This window comes from Scyliorhinus canicula, chromosome 1, assembly GCF_902713615.1.
Source record: "Scyliorhinus canicula chromosome 1, sScyCan1.1, whole genome shotgun sequence".
NCBI lineage: Eukaryota > Metazoa > Chordata > Chondrichthyes > Carcharhiniformes > Scyliorhinidae > Scyliorhinus > Scyliorhinus canicula.
The window spans coordinates 286051569-286072392 of NC_052146.1; the positions used below are offsets into that span (position 1 = coordinate 286051569).

The 20824-nt window shown below is 45.3% G+C and overlaps 1 protein-coding gene across 1 annotated transcript in view; it reads left to right on the top strand.

The window, feature by feature from the left end:
* Positions 1–20824, top strand: part of slc30a6 (solute carrier family 30 member 6) — a 169408-nt gene that overhangs the window by 90156 nt on the left and 58428 nt on the right. The window contains 4 exon segments of the mRNA XM_038814568.1: positions 969–1034; positions 10686–10723; positions 10726–10765; positions 16095–16130. Of these exon segments, the coding sequence (XP_038670496.1) occupies positions 969–1034; positions 10686–10723; positions 10726–10765; positions 16095–16130 (180 nt within the window).

The following is a 20824-nucleotide window of genomic DNA, read 5'->3' on the forward strand; positions in this document are numbered from 1 at the left end:
TAGATATATTAGAATAACCATTTTGTTTCTGGAAATATTATCAGTGAAGGGACCTTCTATTCCTTGATTTATGTTTCTAAATAAGACTCTGTTGAGATTTGAAAATTCCTGCAGCACTTTATGTAAAATTCTATTCAAAATTCATAACTTTGAAAACTACAAAGGACAGTTCGTACCCTGAGTTAGATTGTAGAACATTAATCACTCCATGAAGATGAGGTTTGAAAAAGACATGAGGTAGACATGTGCGGAAGTCCATTCAATATTAGAGGGAGGTTAACGTTTCAAATGGAACGCTTCTAGTTTCCTGCTCTTCCTGTCTGTCTTAGAGAGTGATTATCACTCTGGTACCTGTTGTTGTTTATGAAAGTGAGTATTGTAATTGACCACTATCTGGGTAGATATCACTTCAGGAAAAATTGAAAATGCCATAGCTTTGCTGTAGCAAAGTCATTTTCAATTTTGTTTCTTTAAATTGGCAACAGAAAATGTGATTGGGAAACCTGTAAAATGCAGTTCATTCAAACACTTGTTACTTTACCTTTAAGGAGTGGTTGTTTGCTCGCCAATGCTCTTTTTTACTGAAAGGGGGAAGAACTGTCCTTTGTTCTTCTCACTGTGAACCAATTATCTACATAAATTTATGAGGCGCAGCTTAATATTTTAATGAGTATTGACAATACTACTGTTGAGATGATGACATTCAGTATCATTAAGTGACATAATTCCAGTAAATCAAAACACTTTCCAAGGTTCCCCGATGGTGAATAATTATGTACAAAATTGTGTTTGTTTATTGGGGTGTGGGTTAGAATTGTAAAATATACCTCTGTACACACTATTAAATTATTTTTATGCGAAATATTGATTTTAAAAAACAGTTGATAAACAGGTCTGAATCGTATGAATATATTTCATTTTGCTGCTTTCAGTCCAGACTCCCTGACATTCATCTCTTTATTTACTAGTTTGGTGACTTGCCTAATAAGTTTCTGGGTGACTTTGAAGAAACCTAGTCCAGGGTATTCTTTTGGGTAAGTGTACGTTCAACATTACTTTGTGCCGCACCAGTTTGATAAGCGCTTCTATCCATTTTACCAAAGGTGAGGGGCGCGATTCTCCAAAAGGGAGACTGAGTGCCGACGCCGGAGTGAAACCTGGAGTGTTTCACTCTGGTGTCGGAGGCCGCTCCTCACCCCCTATTCCCCCCCCCCCCGGCCGGCGGGCCTTGACGCTTGCATCAAAGTGGCGCGCCGAGAATGACATGGCCGGCGGTGCCCAAGTGACGTCATCCGCGCATGCGCAGTTGCCGTCTTCCCCTCCGCTGCCCCGCAAGACATGGCGGCTTGATCTTGCGGGGCGGTGGAGGGGAAAGAGTGCGTCTCTTAGAGACGCCGGCCCGACGATCGGTGGGCACCGATCACGGGCCAGTCACCTCCTGAGCACGCCCGTGGTGCTCGATCCTCCCTCCGCCCCCCACAGGCCCCACACTTGCCTGTCACGCGATGTTCACGCCGGCAGTGACCAGGTGTGGTTGGCGCCGGCGTGAACTGGTCGGGTTCGTCAGGCCGCTCGGCCCATCCGGGCCGGAGAATCGGCGGTCGCCGTGAAAAACGGCAAACAGCGATTCCGCGACACGCCATTTTGGGGGGGGGGGGGGGGGAGAATCGTGGGGGGTGCCAGGGCGGCGTGTCGTGATTCGCCCGGCCCTCCCACGATTCTCCCATCCGGCGTGGGGAGCGGAGAATCGTGCCCGAGACATGTGATTCTTCATGATGCCTATTTGTAAAGTAACAGGTTTTTCAGCCTGGTTATATTCACAACGTACGGTTGACTGGGTCTCCAGCCTGCAAGCCACTGTGAAGTGAAGTTTCATCCTTTATCTGCTGAGGTATGGATAGAACACTGTATCCCATCCCTTTTTTGATGATCAAGAAGGCAGATGGGACAATAATTAGCTGGATCAGAATTTGTCCTTTTTGTGACTAGGACATACTTGGGCAATTTGCCGTTTTGTCTGGTAGATGTCAGTGCCATAGCTGATCTGAAACAGCTTGGCTAGAGGAACGGCGAGTTCTGGAGCATACATCTTCACGATAGTGGGTTGCTGTTGGGGCAACATCTTCACTACAGTGGGTTGCTGTTGGGGCAACATCTTCACTACAGTGGGTTGCTGTTGGGGCAACATCTTCACTCCAGTGGGTTGCTGTTGGGGCAACATCTTCACTACAGTGGGTTGCTGTTGGGGCCAATGGTCTTTGCTGTACCCAATAGCTGTTTCCTGATATCATGTGGAGTAAATCAAATTGCTTTTTTGGTGAGGACCTCGGGAGGAGGCTGAAATGGATCAATTTCAGTTATATCAGTGCGGTTTGATGAGGTACCGCACAAAAGGCTACTTAGTAAGATAAGAGCCCATGCTATTATGGATATTAACAAGGATAGAGGATTGGTCAACAAATAGAAGACAGAGATTTGGTTAAGAGGGCATTTTCAGGATGGCAATTTGTAACTAGTGGAGTGCTGCAGGGATCAATGCTGAGGCCACAATTCTTTACAATATGCATTAATGACTTGGATGAGGGAAGTGAATGTACTACTGCACGTTTCCAGATGAAGGCAAGTGGTAAGGATGACGAGTCTACAGAGAGATATGGACAGGTTAAGTGAGTGGGCAAAAACTTGGCAGATGGAATATAATGTCGGAAAATGTGAAGCTATGCACTTTGGTAGGAAGAATAAAGGAACTGAATGCTATTGAACTGGAGAAAACTGCAACAAAGAGGGATTTGGGGGTCTTCGTACATACAGAGTTGGCAACTAGCACGAATTTTCCATGTTTTATATGGAAGTACGCTTTTTCTCATTGAAATAGGCGAAAGATGACAGCTGATTTGCTACCCACCTCCCAAAACGCTATTTGGTTTACTTGGCAACAGAGCCCTGTGCAGAGACCCCGCCCCCTCTCCTCTCTGCCCCGCACACTAACAGCACATGCATGTCGCCAAGAAAACCAATACGCACATCGATGCCTCATGTGCGAGACCGCACGAAGGTCAAGATTACCTAACAGGGTCAGGTGATTCTGACCTTCACGCGGTCTCTGAGGCATCGAAGTACCTGGATGTACCTCACATTGCAGGAGTAAGTAGACTCAACACTCGCTCTATCACTTATCTTTGTAGAGCATTGCTATGTATTTAAAGAAAATAAAATGCTGGAAATACTCAGGTCAGGCAGCATCAATGGAGAGAGAAGCAGAGTTAACAGCCGGTATTCTCCCCTACCCGGTGGGGCAGGCAGTCCCAGTGCCGAGGAGTGGCGTGAACCACTCTGGCGTCGGGCCACCCAGAAGGTGCGGAATCCTCCGCACCTTCAGGGGCTAGGTCAGTGCCGGCGGGGTTGGCGCCGCGCCAATCGGCGCAGAAGGAGCTTGGTGCTACGCCAACCGGCGCCGAAGGGCCTCCGCCAGCTGGCACGAGTTGGCGCATGTGTGGGAGCGCCACGTCATCCCAGCGCATGTGCAGGGGGGTTCGTCTCCGCACCGGCCATGGCGGAGGGCCACAGCAGCCGGTGCAGAGGGAAAGAGTGCCTCCACGGCACAGGCCCACCTGCGATTGGTGGGCCCCGATCGCGAGTCAGGCCACCGTGGGGTACCCCCGGGGCCAGATCCTGTGCCCCCCCCCCCCCCCCCCCCCCCCGAGGACCCCGGAGGCCGCCCGCAAAGCCAGATCCTGCCGGTAAGTACCAGGTCTAATTTACGGCGGCGACACTGGCCTAAAACGGGCGGCCGCTCAGCCCATCGCAGGCTGGAGAATTGCCAGGGGGGCTGCTGCCAGCGGCCGCCAACCGGCGCAGCGTGATTCCCGTCCCCGCCAAAACCCCAGTGCCGGAGAATTCAGCAGCCGGTGGGGGCGGGATTCATGCCCTCCCCCAGCGATTCTCTGGCCCGACAGGGGGTCGGAGAATCCCAGCCAACATTTCAGAATTGCTGAAAGGTCATTGATCTGAAATTTTAACTCTACTTCCATCTTTCTATACTGATGGTGTGCAGCTGATTACATTGCACATTATTAAGTTTCAGCAGGATTCAGTTCATAAATCCTTGTTTTACTCGTGGAAACCGCTTTTTGCTGTGAGCATGAAATAAAAATGCTGAAAAAGTAAACCATACTTCATGAAAATATTTTGAAAGAAATAAATGCACTGATTCCTTTTGTTTATATACAGTTTCTTGTAGGAATTTAACTAAGTTAATCAAGCGTTCAGGACAATTTTGAGCTTCATGCAAAAAGGCAAATACTTTGTTCACTTTTTCATTCTTAGATTTACTGAATGTTTGAAACTTAATTTGAAAACACCCACTCATGATGAAGCATTGGATTTGCATTCTCCATTTGTGTTTAGATTTGTGCAATAAAGGTGTAAAACTATACTTCAGATTAGGGCATGTTTCCTTTGAAATGAAAATCCGAATTACACTGGCAAAATACTGATTTTTGGTGTCTGAAATACTGATTTCTGTTGGGAAAGGTTGGCAACTCTGTGCATAAATCACGAGGCTAGTACGCAAGTTCAGCAGGTAATCGGGAAGATAAATGTTGGTCTTTATTTCAAAGAGAGTGGAGTATAAAAATAGAGGAGTCTTGCTAAAACTATACAAGGTGCTGGCTAGGCCACACCTGGAATATTGTGAACAGTTTTGGTCTCTTATGTAAGGAAAATATTCTGGCATTGGAAACAGTCCAGAGAAGGTTCACTCGGTTGACCCTGGGTATAGAGGGATTTTCTTAAGAGGAGAGGTTAAGCAAGTTGGACCTGAACTCATTGGAATTTAGAATAATGAGAGGCGACCTTATTGAGACATATAGGATTCTTGGGGGGCTTGACTGGGCAGGTACCGAGAGGTTGCTACCCCTTATGGGAGAATCTAGGACCAAAGGGCATAATCTTAGAGTAAGGGGTTGCCTATTGAAGACCAAGGTGAGGAGGGATTTCTCCTCACCGAGAATAGTGAATGTGTGGAATTCTTTACTGCTGAGGATGGGCTATTAAGCTTGTTCAAGGCGGAGATGGACAGATTTTTAAGTAGTAAGGGAATCGAGGGTTATGGGGGTAAGGCAGGAAAGTGGAGTTGAGGATGATAAGATCAGATCTGTCATGATCTCATTGAATCCCTGCAGTGCAGAAGGGGGCCATTCAGCCCATCAGGTCTGCACGACCCTCCAGAAGCACTCCCTAACTAGGGCCATGACCATGTCCTATCCCCATACTCCCACCTAATCTTCTGGACACTAAGGGGCAATTTAGCATAGTCAGTCCACCTAACCTACACACCGTTGGACTGTGGGAGGAAATGGCAGTACCTAGGGGAAACCCATGCAAACACTGGGAGAATGTGCAAACTCCACATAGTCACCCAAGGTCGAAACTCAAACTGGGTCCCTGGTGCTGTGATGCAGCAATGCTAACCAATGCCACGGAGCAGACTCGATGGGGACGAATGGCTCAGGGCAACTGTTACTGATGAATTGGGAGGGGGGGGTGTTTAAACTGCACAAGTGTACATTGTATTCTGGAGAACAACAGTATAGCCTGTGCTTGCCCACTGTCAGGCATGGCTCAGTGGTCGCACACTGGCTTCTGAGTTTCTTGCTGTACTCCAGTGACTCAAATTACATAATTCAGGCAGACATTTCGGTGCAGCACTGAGTAAGAGCTGAACTGTTGGAGATGCAATGTTTTAGATGAAACATTAAACTAAACTAAGGCTTCAACTTCCCTCTGAGATGCACAGAAAAGATTCCTTGGCAGTGTTTTCTTAACTAATATTTATCCCTCAACATTACTTATACAGATCAGCTGATCATTGATTTTTGTTGGTGCTTGCTACGTGCAAATTGTTGGCCATGTTTCCTAAATTACAGCAGTTCCTTTTGTGAATAAATTTGGAATCTCCTTATGTTCTCTAGGACACTCTATAAATGCAAGTATGTTTTTTTTCTTGCTGACGGCTTCAACAAATCCATGTGCTGCAAATATACAATTGCTTCCTCTGCACCATACTTAGCAGTAAAACAATAGTTTCCTTCTGCTCAGTGTAGAATTTCAATCCTGCTACCTTTGCAATTGCATGGTAACTGTTGGGTAATTTCCTTAGCAAATTAGAGTTAGATTTTAAAATCTTAGTGTGTTGAGGAAAAGGATTCTTTCTTAGATTTTAAAAACTCTGCTAATGTTCAGTCAGATTTCCAAAATATCTTTTTTCTTCAAATGTCATGTTAAGCCCGCTGACAAAGACATTGTATGGTTCAGTAGACACATTTGATCCAGTTGCTTAAAGGGTGACCCACAAAGTGGAAGATTGCTCACGGCAGGAAATAAAAACTGCAATTTAATTTCAGTCCCAAGTTTAACTACATAGTTGACTTGTGTATTCACTGAAAAATGTTGCCCTAAACAAACTGTGTCTATGTATGCTGTTCCCTGGCTAAGTGTAAGTTCTAACGTGCATCAGTGTTCCACTGGATGAAGCCAAGCGCTGAATATTCAGTTAACAGTATCATGTTGTGTTAGAATCCTAGAAGAATCATAGAATCCCTACAGTGCAAAAGGAGGCCATTCGGCCCATCTAGTCTGCACCGACCCTCTGAAAGAGCATCTTACCAGCCTCCTGCCCTATCCCTGCAACCCCATAACCCCACCTAAACCGCAGAATCCTGGACAAGAGGCAATTTAGTATGGCCAATTCACCTAACCTGCACATCTTTGGACTGTGGAACATATTATCCAGACAATTTGGACATTTTGCTATGAAAATGATGAACGTTTGTTTTCTTTCATGTGACTATTGACTTTGAACGAGTAATGGAGAATACAAATTTTTTTTTAAAGTCAATTTTGGGGGATACTCATTTTTCCCTGCATAATGACCTCTGTTTGCTTGCACATGGCGAGTTTCTCTTCCCCATTGCACCCATATTGAGCATTAGCTGGCTTTGTAATAATACCTTTCTCTGTTTTCAGTCTGTAGCCTTAGGAACTAAAAACTTTTAATTTAAAAGCCCACCCTGTCTTGGCTATGTTTCGTAGCTTGTGGAAAAAAACATCAAGCCGTTAAATCTCATCAGATATTTGTGACGCTCGGAATGCCTCGCGAGATTTAACAAGGTCATGCGAGATTTAACAATCTGAATCAAACCCTCGCTGGGCGTGATCCAGATTTACATATTTAAGTGAGCAGTTAGGCTCACTTAAATATGTCTGTGCCAATGCTCCCGAGGCCTGGAAATGAACGCTCGAGCCTGGGAGACCTCACCATGACGCTGTTTGGGACTGGTTCACACAAACTTGGGCCAGGCGTATCGGCACCTAGGAGGATCTCCCAGGCCATCGGAGGACCCCAGATGGTCAGGTTCTGGGCAGGGTGATATCCTGGCACTGGGTGCCAGGTTGCCCAAATCGGAGGTCGGGCCATGGGATGCACTGCCCTTATGAGATGGGGTGAGGGCAGATGTTCAAGGACCCTCTAACAAGTAAATTGGGGGGTCTGGGGGCCGCAGTAGGGAGTCCATGGGGAGTCGCGAGATTAGGGTGGCATTCTTTTAAAAATCTACAAAAGAAAACTTGTGTACAATATTTTATTTCTGAATGATTGTTATTGCCAAATGTGATGACAGGCACTGTGGTCAAAATTACTTCAATGACCTGAAGAATCTTTTCATAATGTTTCATTGATAATCCAGCTGCTCCTCTGCTACATAAATAAAACTAGGAAGATTTGCATTCATGACTTGCCCTCCATGATCTCAGGACACCCATTTTATAACCATTGAAGTATTTCTCAAGTGTAGTTATTGTTGTAACGTAGGAAATGTGACAGACAATCTATGCAAAACCGCAATATGATCATGTGTTTGGGTCTCACCTATTTACAATTTATTTCAATGATTTAGGTAAGGAGACAAATGTATGGTAGTTAAATTTGCCGATGACACCCAGATAGGTCGAAAAGTAAGTTGTCAAGAGCACATAAAGAGTCTACAAAAGGATATAAATGGGTTAACTGAGTGGGCAATACTTTGGCAGATGTGGGAAACTGAACTTGTCCATATTGGCAGAGAGAATAGAAAAACAGTATACTATTTAGATGGACAGAACTTGTACAATTCAGTGGTGCAATGAGATCTGGGTGTCCTGGTACATGAATCAGAAAAAGTTAGTATGCAAGTACAGCACGTGATTCGGAAGGCAAATGGGATATTGACGTTTATTGCAAGAGGAATGAAATATAAAAGGAGGGATGTTTTATGGAGGCTGTACAGGGCCTTAGTGAAACTATGGGTGGCACAGTGGTTATTACTGTTGCTTCCCAGCTTCAGGGTCCCAGGTTCAATTCCTGGATTGGGTCACCATCTGTGCGGAGTCTGCACGTTCTCACTGTGTCTGTGTGGGTTTCCTTTGGCTGTTCCGGTTTCCCCCCCACAGTCCAAAGATGTGCAGGTTAGGTGGATTGGCCATGCTAAATTGCTCTTGGTGTCCAAAAAGGTTAGGAGGGGTTACTGGGTTATGGGGATAGGGTGGAGGCGTGGGCTTAAGTAGGGTGCTCTTTCCAAGGGCCGGTGCAGACCCAATGGACTGTAAATTCTATGATATCTGGAATACCGTGTACAGTTTTGTTCTCTTTATTTGAAACGTAATATAATTGCATTGGAGGCATTTTAGAATTAGAAGCAATTCAAAGGCTCATTCATTTCATTCCTGGAATGAAGGGCTTACTTACGAAGAAAGGTTGAACATGTTGGGTCTGTACCCATTAAGTTTTAGAAGAATAATAATCTTTGTTAGTGTCACAAGTAGGCTTACATTAATACTGCAATGAAGTTACTGTGAAAATCCCCACGGAATTATTGAAACATGCAAGACCTTGAGGAGACTATTATTTTTTGAAAGTATTTTTATTCAGCAAATTTTCAATAATTTTACAATACAAAACAACCCCAAACAATGCCCCCAGCCCACCCAAATCCCCCTCCCTCAACAGTAACCAACTCCCGAAAATGCATGATGAACAAACCCCCAATAATTGTAGAACCCATCACTTGCCACCTCAGCGCAAGCTTCACTTTTGTTAGGGTCAAAAGCTCCAGCAGATCCCCCACCATGCCGAGGCACAGGGTGGAGAAGCTGACCTCCACCTCAACAAGACCCGCCTGCAAGCAATCAGCAAGGCAAAGGCTAAAACATCTGCCCCGGCACCCGCCTGCAGCTCCAGCCGGTCAGACACCCTGAATATGGCTTCGAGGGCACCGGGCTCCACATCCACATGTAAGACCCCCAAGATGCTCCAAAATCTTTTCAGCTTGGGGCAGGATCAAAACATATGTGCAAGGTTCGCCGGGCCTCTCCCACACCACTAACCTTGAGGAGACTTAATGGGATGAATACCAGCAGGATATTTCCTCTGAGCAGGGAAGATTAGAACTAGGGAAACCAATTTAAGAAAAGATTGAGGTGGGGAAAATATTTTTCTCTGAGCGTCATTAGTCTGTGAAATTCCTCTTTCCTATAAAACCGTGGTGACTGGGTCTTTGAATTTATCCAAGGCTGAGTTGGATAGATTTTGATAGAATCATAGAATCCCTACAGTGTAGAAGGAGGCCATTCAGCCCATCGAGTCTGCACTGACCCTAGGAAAGAGTACCCTACCTTGGCCCCCACTGCCACCCTATCCCAGTAACTCCACCTAACATTTTTAGACATGAAAGGGCAATTGAATATGGACAATCCACCCAGCCTGTGGGAGGAAACCGGAGCACCCGGAGGAAACCCACGCAGACACGGGGAGAAAGTACAAACTCCACACAGTCATCCGAGGCCGGAATTGAACCCGTGTCCCTCATGCTGTGATGCAACATCGCTAACCACAGTGCCACTGTGCGCCCAAATAGATAAGGGAATCGAGGGTTATTGGAGGGTAGACAGGAAAGTGGAGTTGAGATTACAATCAGAACAGCCATAACCTTATCATATGGCAGCGCAGGCTTGAAAGGCCAAATGGCCCTCCCCCTGCTCCTAAATTCAATGTGGCTATTATTCTGTGATGCTGGTTGGGGAATTAGAAATTGACCAAGAAGTCCCTGTTCTTCAAAATAATCCCATAGGTTCTCCTGTGTCTCACTGAGAGGACAGACTATTATAATAATATAATATTATGTCTTTCCTGAAAGACAAATCATACTGATTTCTTTCTCCAGTTGTTTCTTACAGAAGAAATGTCCCTGGAAGGAGAAAAATTGGAGGCAGGAAAAATACATTTGAAATTCTTTGCGACTTCCTGAAATGTATTTTAAGGTTTAGCTATGAATAATGTTAGTTTTAACTGTTGCAGTAATTTATTTCAAGATAAGATCTACAACCAAGTATTTGAAAATGATCTTTTTATCTGAACAGGATTGCATTCTGCAGGTGAAATCTGGAACTTGTATTTCAGCTGTTTGCTGCACCATCTTAAAGGTTTATCATTAATGTGGGGGGGGGGTGCGCTGCGCTATCTCGAACAATCTTATTTCTGTCTTGCACCTATTTCTACTCTGCATGAAATAGCATATGCATTACTGAGAAACCATGCATGGATTGTTTTACAATCGTGACACTTGTTTTCCTGCCTGATGCTTATATTTCAGGTTTGAGAGGTTTGAAGTATTAGCAGTGTTCGCTGCCACGTCCTGGCACAGCTCGGGGCTCTTTTTATACTCAAAGAAAGGTAGGAATGTGGGTCCTTTTCCCTTTGATTGACACGTAACATTTTACCGTGAAAATGTATCCTGTCCTGACATGCATCGGGCTAATCAATATTTTATAAGTGCAAGAACACAATTGTTCCTTTCAGCATTAAAGCAATAATTGGCGGAATTTGAGAGTATTTTAGAATCGAGCCAAAAAAAGAGGAGGGGGTGATGTACTTTGTTGGCTACGCTTGGTGTTACTTTAACGTTTTATTCAGATTCAGAATGATTGATGAGAGAATCCAAACCAAAGATTTAGTAAACACAGGGCAAGCATTTCCATTTTATACTTATTGCTGTTTAATAAAATTGTGAGAGTTCTAAAGTCATATCCGAGATTGTCAGCTGACCTCCTGCAAGCTTCTTTTCCAGTACGAAGAATCCTTGCTTCGGTGATATTGTGTTTTTTTAAATTACAGAGGTGCAGCATATCTTACCAGTATTAGGAATGGTAGTAACATTACTTGATCAATCAAATCAGTAAATAAATGAATACAAGTGCGATTATTTGGACCATGATAAATATACATGACTATTTGGGTACAAGGATATGGACCATCATAAACATACATGACTTTTTGGGGTGCAATGGGAGCTCGCCATCAGCAATACATTTGAAAGAGAACAAGATTATTAGCTTAATGCATCACATTGTTTGAGCTTCATGACCCTCAAGTTTTCACCTTATATTTAGATTTCATAGTCTCTACAGAATCCCTACAGTGCAGAAGGAGGCCATTTGGGCCATCGAGTCTGCACTGACCCTCTGAAAAAGCACCCTACCTAGGGCCACTCCACCACCTATCCCCGTAACCCTACATAACCTGCACATCTTTAGACACCACAGGAACTGGAACACCCGGAGGAAACCCACGTAGACACTGGGAGAATGTGCAAGCTCCACACAGGCATTCACCAAGGCTGAAAAATAACCCAGGTCCCTGGAACTGTGAGGCAGCAGGGCTAACCACCATGCCACCCCATTTATCCCACCATTTCAATTTCTCCCTCCTAAGAACACCTAAGAACAAGGCTTGGTTCAAGACTCCAACCTATTTTCTTCCAACTGCTTGTAGTGAAAGTGCAATTTTAACCCATTTTTCAGAAGTTGTTTTCCTCTTTCATTGGTCCATGCTCTGCCACTCCTTCAAATGATTCCAGACCAATGACCCCTTCCTGACCAAGATGATGACATGGAGATCTGCTCCCAGACCTCCACATGTTCTACTAAATCTATTCTATAGATAACCATTAGGCTGGAGAATGGCACTAAGTCACAATACCGATTTGTGGAGCTGGTGCAGATGCAATGGGCTGATTAATCTCCTCCTGCACCATAACAATTCTATGATTCTGAGTATCCAAGGCCCATCCAGCATAATTGACTTCTAATCTTCCTCTTCCCTGCCCATTCCTCTTCTTCCATCTCTCCCTCATCACCCCACCACCATCCTGCAGCTTACCATGTAGGAAACAGTAAGATTTGTTTGTTGTCTTCCCCCCTGCCCCCGTTAGGATGGCATATTAAATTCACCATATTAGGCACCACAACCATGAAACTCCTTCATCATGGTTCTGGGACGGTGCACTATTTACCTAGACCAGTGTTCTTCCAACTTTTTTTCCGGGGACCCATTTTTACCAACCGGCCGACCTTCGCAACCCACGCTGGCCGACCTGCGCGACCCACCATTTTCTCTTACCTTGTTTGCTGCTGACAAAAATAGAGGAAATGGTTTTGGGTCCCTTTGGCCCTCTGTCACGCTCCTCCAATGGAACCTGTTGGATGAAGGTGAAGCCTTCTGGTGTCGGAAAGTATGGAGTCTCCATCTGTCAAAAGTTCTGAATTTTTTTCCTGTAAAATTTTATCAAATAACCCCCCGAACTTGTAAAAAAAAAAGTTTTAAATGAGTAAAATAAATGGAAAAAATGAATAAAACCCCCCCCGGACTTGTAAAAAAAATGAATAAAATAAATGAAAAAATGAATAAAACCTCCCTGAACTTGGAAAAAAAATGAATAAAATAAATGAAAAAAATAAAAATTAATAAATAAAATAAATGAATAAAAACCACTACAGAACTTGTAAAACAAAAAGCTGCAACCGTTTAAAAAAAGAGCGGCTGCACTGCGCATGCGTTCCCGATTATCAGCGGCGCCGATCATCGTATGCGCAATGTGGCCAATTTTTTTTTAAACATGTTCGCGGCCGCTTGCAGCCAGCGTTATGAAAAGCCAGCTGCTGTGCTGGGATTTGCGCGATCGGGAGCGCCGCGGACAACGGCTCCGCGACCCTCCCGATACCTGCCCATGACCCACCCGCGGGTCGCGCCGCCCCCCCCCCCCCCCCCCCCCCGACTTTGAAGAGCACTACCTAGACTACCATTTGCTTTTAATTGTCATCAACCAGTATGGTTGTCAGATGGAGTAAAAGGCCAATATTAAATGCATTTTTACTGGTTCTTTCTGAAAGGATGAAATAAGACTGTTAGAATGACCGTTCTTATCCATAATGATCTTGTGATCTGTGTTTTATTTTACTATTTGTTTTTAAATAAGACCCAATTCAAACTGAGACGTGATCATTAAAAGAATCAGACTTATCAGGGGAAATGTTGGTCTTCTTTTTGTGGTATAATTGGAGGCAGGGAGGGCATTTAATTAGGCAGGACGGTGGCATGCGAGCACCTTCCCACCTGTGCCAAAAAAAATCAGGGGCGAGACCCATGCTCCAACTTGCACCCTGCCGCAAATGGAGGACCTTAAGTGGGAAATTAATGATCACATAAAAGGCCTTATCCTGCCACCACTAGATTTAATCCAACAGCGGGCCTGTCACTACTCGAGGATAACTACTGGTAAATCAGTGCAGGCTGCTTGTGGGCTCCCAGAGATGGGCGGTCACTCATTTAAAGGCGCTCCATGCCTGATCAGGTGAACTGGAAAGGGGTGGTGCTCCACTGAGAACTACCCCGCTTAACCTCCTGCTGAACCCCACCTTCGCAACCTCCCACCGCACAAAACCCCTCCTGCTTTGACTTCTCTGGCCTAAGTTGCTCCTCGATCTTGGGCCTCTAGTGGCTGTCATTCCCTCCGCAGCCACTGCCTCCCTGGTGACACAGGTGAGAAAAAATGCTTCCAACAACTGATTGGCCAGCAGCTCTCGAGGGGTGAGATGTCCTCCTTATGGTCCTTTGATCCCAGGGAAGGCCTGCCAGCACTTAAAACCAGGGGGCCTCCGAAAGAGGTAGCATGAGTCTCTCACTAGCTCACCAGCCAGCAGCAAAGACCGTGACCCTCCCCTAAAATTCTTCCCCCTCAATTTCTAATGTTACTTCCTTTCCCCCCGCCTTCTTGAAGTACCAACAGCTAGTCTTGTATGCAGGCTGGTTCTCTATCAGGAAGCTTGTGAATGCTGAGCTCAATCTTGTCCTCATCCAAATATCGCACAGACATTTCTTGCATAGTAATCGAGTGAAAATCTAGTACATTTTCCCCTGTCCCCAGCCTCTCACACTGATAAGGACACGAGGAAAAAAAATCATTTTTTTCTCACTGGAATCAAGTAGGGATAAAGTTAATGATTCTTGGAACCATTAAGGATGGGCAATAATACTGGCCTAGCCAGTGGCGCCCACATTCAATACAGTACAGCACAGAACAGGCCCTTCGGCCCTCGATGTTGTGCCGAGCCATGATCACCCTACTCAAACCCACGTATCCACCCTATACCCGTAACCCAACAACCCCCCCCCCCCCCCCTTAACCTTACTTTTTAGGACACTACGGGCAATTTAGCATGGCCAATCCACCTAACCCGCACATCTTTGGACTGTGGGAGGAAACCGGAGCACCCGGAGGAAACCCACGCACACAGGGGGAGGACGTGCAGACTCCGCACAGACAGTGACCCAGCCGGGAATCGAACCTGGGACCCTGGAGCTGTGAAGCATTTATGCTAACCACCATGCTACCGTGCTGCCCCCATGCTACCGTGCTGCCCTGCAAGAATTTTTAAAAATCCGAGCCCAAGTTCCTCTGTACCACACCAGTTTGTTGAAAAACATAAATTAATTTGAAATATTTCTTGTCTTTAGATTTGTTGACTGCCCTGAAAGAATTCAAAGTGAAGTATCTATTACAGCCCTGAGAGATGAACCCAATGTTCTTTTTTTTTAAATCCTATTAAATGGAGTAGTTGGCTGCACCCTTTTGAGGTTGGACATTGGTTTTATTTTCAGGCTAATGCGAAGGAACCTATTGGTTGTATGTGCTCCATGCTACAGATGGGTTACTGAGTACTGTCAGAGGATAGGGTAAAAAATCTTCCAAAACTTTGTAAGGTAGATATGGGGAAACAGGAAGTCAGAATTTAGAAAGACCTGTTTTCTAAATCTCTATACAGTGCAGTAGATCTGCAGCTGTGTAGCATTGTACTTTTTAAAACACCATTGTCAAAGCTTCTAGAGATACCCTGCCTGCTGTATATATTACATGCATTTGTATCTTATGTGTTAAATATGGTCTCGTGGTGTACCATGATTTAAATATCTGATGGAATGCTGGGTGCATGAATTGTGAATCCAATTTTTCAAACTTTTACGGACCACCTATGGTAGAGAAGCATCACTCTTAGAATAAGATATTTACAATTCTTTACTGACACTGATGTCTGAAAAGCTTTGAAAGATGCAGACAGCGCTTAGTTATCTGCATGAATTGTGTCATATAGAATGTTAGCGGTTCCATACAAAAATTGTATAGATGTCTGATTATGGAAAATACCTACTTGCCAAGCTATGAAGACATTCAATGGTAATACATTGCACCACCAGTCCTCTACTGGCTATTGGTACATGTATGGTTGAGCTGTACATATCATCCCAGGTTAGATTCCTAGTCCATGATGAATTATCCGAGCTGGAATAGACTTTGGAAATTTGGGATTGATCTTGCACCCCTCCACACAGTGCAGCCACCCATCACTCCTTCCCCCGGTGCTCAGAAAGAAAAACTCTAACCAAAATAACTATGTAGTGACCAGCATTGTAGTAACACTCTGTCATGAGTTGACATCTCCAGAAGAGGACAAGGTGTGGAAAATAGGAAAAAGTTTTTATAAAATAAAACTAAATTATCTCTTGTGACTGCCGATCAATGGGTTAACATTAACATGAACAAAAGTGCGCTTACAGCCTTTTACACATTTCAAACCTTTTTCATCTCTCCTGCTTCAGTTCTGTGCATGATTGCTTTCTCTACCTTTAGCAATGCAGCAGTTTAATTTGTTATTTTGTTTTAAAACAGTATGGAGCGATTTCTCGAGCCACCTGAAATTCATACGTAAGTTTCTTTGATTTTGTTTTGCATGAGTAAATATTTTAGTAGTATCTTGGAGCATATTTAAATGGTAATCAGTTTTTCTTCAGTGAAGTCTGTTTTGATTGCAAGGGAGACCATTAACTTTTTAAAATAAACTTGAAATCCAAGTTACTAACTGAACACCACAAACTGTCCTGCTTTAAACAAACACTTCTATTTTTAAAACCTTTTTATTGGCATTTCTCATACTTATAAACAACTGTATACATACATCACATTTTTCTTACCCACGTTAATTTACTTTATTTTGTCTTTCTTTTAATTGGTCCTACATACATTTCACCACCCTCTGGGTCGGTCCCACCTCTCCCCCCCCCCCCCTCCCCCCTCCCCCTTGCGTACCCCTTCCGCCCCCTCCCCCGTTGGCTTCAACTATGCTTTGATTTTATTTTTGGGGGGAGGGGGGGTTTACCCCCCTCCTCTTTTTGTGGTTTACCCCCCTCCTCTTTTTGTGGTTTACCCCCCTCCTCTTTTTGTGGTTTACCCCCCTCCTCTTTTTGTGGTTTCTACAGCTTCCTTCAGTCCCCCCCAGATTGTGCAGTCCTTTGGTTCCTCATCTATCTTGGTTTTTTATTCTTAACTTACTCCTCGTTGCTGGCTTGGAACAGATTTTGGAACAGGCCGACAAACTGCCCCCAGGTATCTAGGAAGCCTTCCTCGGACCCTCGGGTGGCGTACTTAATCTTCTCCAGGTGGAGAAATTCCGAGAGTTCAGCGAGCCAGTCTACAGCTGTGGGTGGTGCTGTCGACTGCCAGCCGAGCAGGATTCTCCGGCTTGCGATTAGGGAAGCGAAAGCAAGGGTGTTAGCCCCCTTCCCCATGTGTAGTTCTGGTTGCTCCAATACCCCAAAGATTGCCACTATTGGGCATGGCTTCACCCTCACCCCACAACCTTGGACGTCGCCTCGGAGAAGGCGGTCCAGAACCCAGCAAGCTTAGGGCAAGCCCAAAACATGTGGGTATGGTTGGCCGGGCCCCTCTGGCACCGTTCACATTTATGCTCCACCTCCGGGAAGAACCTGCTCATTCGAGTTCTGGCCAGGTGCGCTCTGTGCACCATTTTGAGCTGCATTAGGCTGAGCCTTGCGCAGGAGGAGGTGGAGTTAGCCCTGCTCAGTGCTTTGCTCTGGATGAGTCCAGAGTCCCCATCCTACCTCTGTCCTCAGTTCGTCCTCCCATTTAAAACTGCCCAGAACAGATTCTGTTACCTGGGGATCCAGATCGCCAGAGACTGGACACAGATCCACAAGTGGAACCTGACCAGGCTGGTGGATGAAGTAAAAAAGGACCTACAAAGATGGGGCTCACTCCCACTGTCCCTGATGGGGAGAGTGCAGACGATCAAGATGGACGTACTGCTGAGGTTCCCCTTCCTGTTTAGATCCATACCGATCATCATCCCCAAGGCCTTCTTCCAAAATATAGACAGTCTAATCATGGCGTTTGTGTGGGGGTAAGAATCCGAGAATTCCCAAACCACTGCAAAGAAGGAAAATCAAAAGGGTTTACCAAACCTAAAATACTACCACTGGGCAGCAATGGCAGAAAGAGTGGGGGGATGGGTACACAAACCCGGCACATAGTGGGTACAGATGGAGGAGGCCTTCTGTAAAGGAATGATCCTCTAGGCCCTGGATACAACAGCACTCCCATCTCACTCAACAAGATACACAGCGAGTCCAGTGATAGCGGCTACGTTGAGAACGTGGGCCCAGCTGAGACAACACTTCGGGCGAACTAAAATGTCCCCCCATGGCCCCCATCTGCGGCAAATAGATTCCCTCAGCCATACTAGATATTGCCTTCAAAAGATGGAGGCAGGACGGGGGCACACTGTCGTCGGGGACTTTTACGTAGGGCACAGACTGGCATCATTGGACGAACTGACGAGGAAGTGGAAACTAGCAAAAGGGCAGAAAGAGACACCTCCAAATAAAACGCTTCCTCAGCAAAGAGACAGTCGGGTACCCCAGGGCCCCAGAAACCACACGACTAGAGGACCTGATAGGCACAGGCAGCAAGGAGGGGGGCTATGAGAAAATATACAGACAGCTACTGGACAGAGTTCGAACACCACTGGACGAGACCAGACAAAACAAACACTTCTGCTGTATAAGAATTAAGCAAAGCAATTGCTACTAATTTAACACCATATTTTGAAAACCCAAATTCTTTAAAGCCAAAAGTCTGAACAGACTACTTCATGTTCTGATTTGAATTCCACCTAAGAGTTCCCCTGTACTTTTCACAATCTTCAGGGTTATTTCACTTCTCCTGGGATCAAACCAAGGTGTGCCGCAGCTTTCAGGGAACTCACTTTGATTCTTCTCAATGTTCCTACTATTCTTTGAGGCATGAGATTTCTTGGGGATTCTTCCACTAGCATTCGACCAAGCAACCCTCCAATTCTCTTCAAGCATCAGTACTGAAGCATGGGTTTCACTGCTTTCTTGCTTAATGGACCACAGCTTCTGGCATATTTCTCTCTCTGCTTGTCTCAAAGCTGATTCCAGGCTCCAATTAACTGTTTTTGGGGGAAATGCACAGATAAACCCAAAACAAAAGACATGCCTCCCTGCAATCTATCCCCATGGCAATGTGGCACACCTGGGATGTCCCAGATAGAGATTTAAGCTAATTAACTTCCAGGACAATAAGAATGTTTTTGAAAGTACTTTAAGTCCTGGATACTTTAAGACCTTCCCTTATTTAATCAAAATCGGCAAAATACTGTAGATGCCTACTTCTGCCCCACAGAATTCATTTCTTCCTATCTTGACTCCATCCTCTGTACCCTTGTCCAGTCTCTTCCCACCTACATTAGTGATTCATATGATGCCCTACATCATACTAACAATTTCCAGTTCCCTAGCCCTAACCACCGTCTCTTCACTATGATGTCCATTCCCTCTACATCTCCATCCAGCACCACTCTCCTCCACCTGGCTGAACTTGTTCCGTCACTAAATAATTTCTCCTTGAGCTTGCCTCACTTCCAGCAAATAAAATGTGTGGCTATGGATATCCACATGGGCCCCAGTTAGGCCTGTCTTTTTGTGGGTTATGTGGAATACTCCTTGTTCCAGTCCTACTTAGGCCTGCTCCCGCAACTCCTTTACACTGATGGCTGTATCTGTGCTGTTTCATGTTCTCATCTGGACCTGGATAAATTCATCGATTTGGCTTCCAATTTCCACCCCTCTCTCACCATTATATAATACATCATGACACTTCCCTTTCTTGACACTGTTCCCATTTCCAATTATAGACCAGCCACTAATATTCATTATAAACCCACTGATTCCCACAGCTATCTCGACCACAGTCGCTCACACCCCCTCCCTGTAAGACCTCCATCCCATTCTCCGTTTCTCCTCCTGTGTTCTGATTACGGCACCTTAGAAAACAGTGCTTTTGACATGTCTGCTTTTCTCCTTAAGTCAGGTTTCCTCCCACTGTGGTTAGCAGGGCACTTAGCTGAGTTCAACCCATTTCCCGCAACTCTACCTTCACCCTTTACGACTCTCCCAGAGCCATGAAAGGGTCTCTCTTGTCCTCACTTTTCACCCCATTAGCCTCCGCATTCAAAGGATCATCCTTCACCAGCTCGTGCATGATTCCACCATGAAAGGCATCTTCCCCTAAACCCTCCCTGTCAGCATTCTGCAGGGATTGCTCCCTCCGTGGCAGCCTGGTTCACGCCTCCATCATGCCCAACACCCCATTGCCTTCCCATGGCATCTTTCTCTGCACCTTCCCCTTTACCTCCTCCCTCCTCACCGTTCAAGGCCCCAAATACTCCTTTTAGGTTAAGCAGCATTTCACTTGTATCTCCTTCAATTTGGTTTATTTTATTTGCTGCTCCCAATGCTGCCTCCTCTACGTAGGAGTGACTAAACACAGACTGGGCGACCTCTTTGTGGAACACCTTCGCTCAGTTGCAAGCGTGATCCCAATTGTCCTGCTGCTTGCCATTTCAACTCACCACCTTCTCATGCCCACATGTTTGTCCTTGGCTTGTGATGCACTATCAATGACCACAGTAACGAGGTTGTAGACCGAACTGAAGGCTTTAATAGGCTAGATGTTTCCCCCAGCTGCTCAGGTACAGAAAGGAAGCTGCGGGGGATACATGGGCTCTTATACCCCGCCTTTACTGGGCGGAGCTACCTTACAGCCTTAACCAATAGATGACAAGTTTTACATACCTATGGACCAATGAGCAACGAGCCTTATCCACCAATGGTGTCTCAGCATTGTTAGATACCGTAATACCTCTAGTCATACTACCACAGCTTGCTGCAACGTTCCAGTGAAGCCTGGAGCAAGCTGGAGGAGCAGCATCTCATCTTCCGATGAGGTACGTTACAGCCCTCTGGACTCAACATTGAGTTCAGCAACTTTAGATTTTGACCTCTCTCCTCCAACTTAAACCCCCACCTCTTTTCTTTTTAAAAAAATATTCCATACATTTATGGCCTCAATGCAAATCATCCCCTCCCCTTTCCACACCAGGCCATCTGTTGGTTGTTCTTAAAGTTGCTACTTTTTGTTGGTTTGTTTTTGCTCCAACATTCTCTCTCCTTTCCATTCCGACGAAAAGTCCAGGACATGAAATTCAGAATTTCAATTACCTTACAAATTCCATTTCCCAG